We start from the raw sequence: 2500 nt of genomic DNA on the forward strand, positions 1-2500 counted from the left end.
GCTTTAAATGCAAAAGTCATACAGAGAACACCGAGCTACATGCAGTACTGAAGTGTAGTTGTGTAGATCGGTTCCTCTGCCGATCTACACAAGTGAGCTACATGCAGTACCGAAGTGTAGTTGTGTAGATCGGTTCCTCTGCTGATCTTTTACATCCCGATCCCTCGACCTTAAACACTACTTGCCTACAGAAGTCACTCGAGAAAGATTTCCCAGTTTGAAAACTAAAGAGAAACCCCATCCTGGTTATGCATAGAAACCTCTTTCTTTTTATTTACTAATCAGATCTAAAACTCTCAAACTACAACACGGTCGAATTCGCTTCGTTTCATGAGAACGGAGCAGTTCGGGAAAGTACACGAAGGACTGTTTTATGTTAAAGCGCTCTGATACGTATCTGCACTTTTCTATAGTAAAAACTCAGAGGTTGCGACATCGCCAAAAAAAAAGCGGTGAGTTTTGTAATCGTTGATCCGGTGACATTTCTTTTCGTAGTATAGCGACAAGTCTTTTACGGCACGGTCTATTTAGGGGTGGACGTTTAGGGATTGTTTGACGTGTAAACGGCTTTTTCGCGTCCATGGCGATTCGGGAAAGACGGTTGGACGCCTTTAGGGACGCAGATACGTTTCTAGCGATTGTGTAACTTTCAGAAAATTTTTAAAAAAGTCCTTTTTAGAATAAATACCAAGGATGATTCCAGAGAAAGAGAAAAGAGAGAGGGTTTTTTTTTCCCCTTTTTTCCTTTAAATTATTTTTCATGAAAATAAATAATAATGAAACCACGATTTAAATGTGTAGTTTGGAACTGCATTTGGAAATGTTCACCTCCAAGAGACAATAAATATCATTCATTCATTCATTCATTCATTCATTTCCTACCGCTTATCCGAACTTCTCGGGTCACGGGGAGCATCTCAGGCGTCATCGGGCATCGAGGCAGGATACACCCTGGACGGAGTGCCAACCCATCACAGGGCACACACACACTCTCATTCACTCACACACTCACACACTACGGACAATTTTCCAGAGATGCCAATCAACCTACCATGCATGTCTTTGGACCGGGGGAGGAAACCGGAGTACCCGGAGGAAACCCCCGAGGCACGGGGAGAACTCCACACACACAAGGCGGAGGCGGGAATCAAACCCCCAACCCTGGTGGTGTGAGGCGAACGTGCTAACCGCTAAAGCATTGTGCCCCCCTTATAATAAATAATTAATTATGTTAATTAACTTTATGTTAATGTTCGTTGTGTCACTCCTTGTTGTGTAAGTGGTGTTGTGAGTAACCGTATTGTTCCTCTTGTCTGTTGCTGCGCAGCTCTGCAGTGTGTGGATCCTGTAAACCCGTGCGTGAACAATGCCAGCTGTGTCACCTACGCCAACGGAACGGGATACTGCAGGTAAGAGAACCGCTCGGCTTCCTCTAAACACCGCTGACATTTTCACCAAACACCAGAGAACTTGCAACACACACACACACACACACACTCACTCTCTCTCTCTCCATTGAAGACACCTTCCAGTGATTTTAGGTAGACAGAATATACTATAGAGAGATGACGTGTTATTAAGATACGATCAGATGGATGGATGGACTGATGTATAGATAATCAAATTTAGATGGAGAATGGGTGCATGGATGTACAGATTGATAGATGGATGAGTAATAGATAGACAGACAAATGAACAGATGTACAGCTGCATGGGATAGATAGATAGATAGATAGATAGATGATAGATAGATAGACAAGCTGATAGCCAGAAGAAGATGTGTGGATGGATAGACAGATGATCAGATGATTAAAGAGAGACAGATGAATCTTCAGATTAATGGATGGATGTACAGGCAGGAAGATCAACAAGTCGTTTAGGAGAATGTGCGATATTTAAGCGCGTTTGCGCGTCACACTTCTAGAAAGTGAGCAACACACACACACACACTTCACCAGATCACCCGATCTTTTCTTCCACAGGAAACGCAACTTATAACATTTCACCTGCATGTGTGCATACGTGTGTGTCGTGTGTTTGTGTGTGCTTGTGCACCTTTGTATTTGTGTGTGTCGTGTGTTTGTGTGTGCTTGTGCACCTTTGTATTTGTGTGTGCGTGTGTGTCGTGTGTTTGTGTGTGCTTGTGCACCTTTGTATTTGTGTGTGTGTGTGCGTGTGTGTCGTGTGTTTTTGTGTGCTTGTGCACCTTTGTATTTGTGTGTGTGTGTGTGCGTGTGTGTCGTGTGTTTTTGTGTGCTTGTGCACCTTTGTGTGTGTAGGTGTGTGTGTGTGTCGTGTGTGTGTGCTTGTGCACGTATGTGTGTGTGTGTGTGTGTTTAAGGGCTACAATACTGAATCAATGGTTGCTTCTGATTTTATATTATTATGTCTACATCAAAATAATTTTATCTTTGAAAAAGCAGGTTTTTCTGTAGAAGGCAAATACGGACTATTTGCCTAACGTGTTTGTCTAACATTCTTGTCTCACGTTAAACTTTAA

General features: G+C 42.8%; 1 protein-coding gene across 1 annotated transcript in view; it reads left to right on the plus strand.

Moving 5' to 3' along the window:
- Window positions 1–2500, plus strand: part of notch2 (notch receptor 2) — a 63310-nt gene that overhangs the window by 12477 nt on the left and 48333 nt on the right. The window contains exon 2 of the mRNA XM_047823085.1: window positions 1328–1409. Within this exon, the coding sequence (XP_047679041.1) occupies window positions 1328–1409 (82 nt within the window). The remainder of the gene's footprint in view (window positions 1–1327; window positions 1410–2500) is intronic.

This window comes from Tachysurus fulvidraco, chromosome 14 (assembly GCF_022655615.1).
Source record: "Tachysurus fulvidraco isolate hzauxx_2018 chromosome 14, HZAU_PFXX_2.0, whole genome shotgun sequence".
NCBI classification, from domain to species: Eukaryota; Metazoa; Chordata; class Actinopteri; order Siluriformes; family Bagridae; genus Tachysurus; species Tachysurus fulvidraco.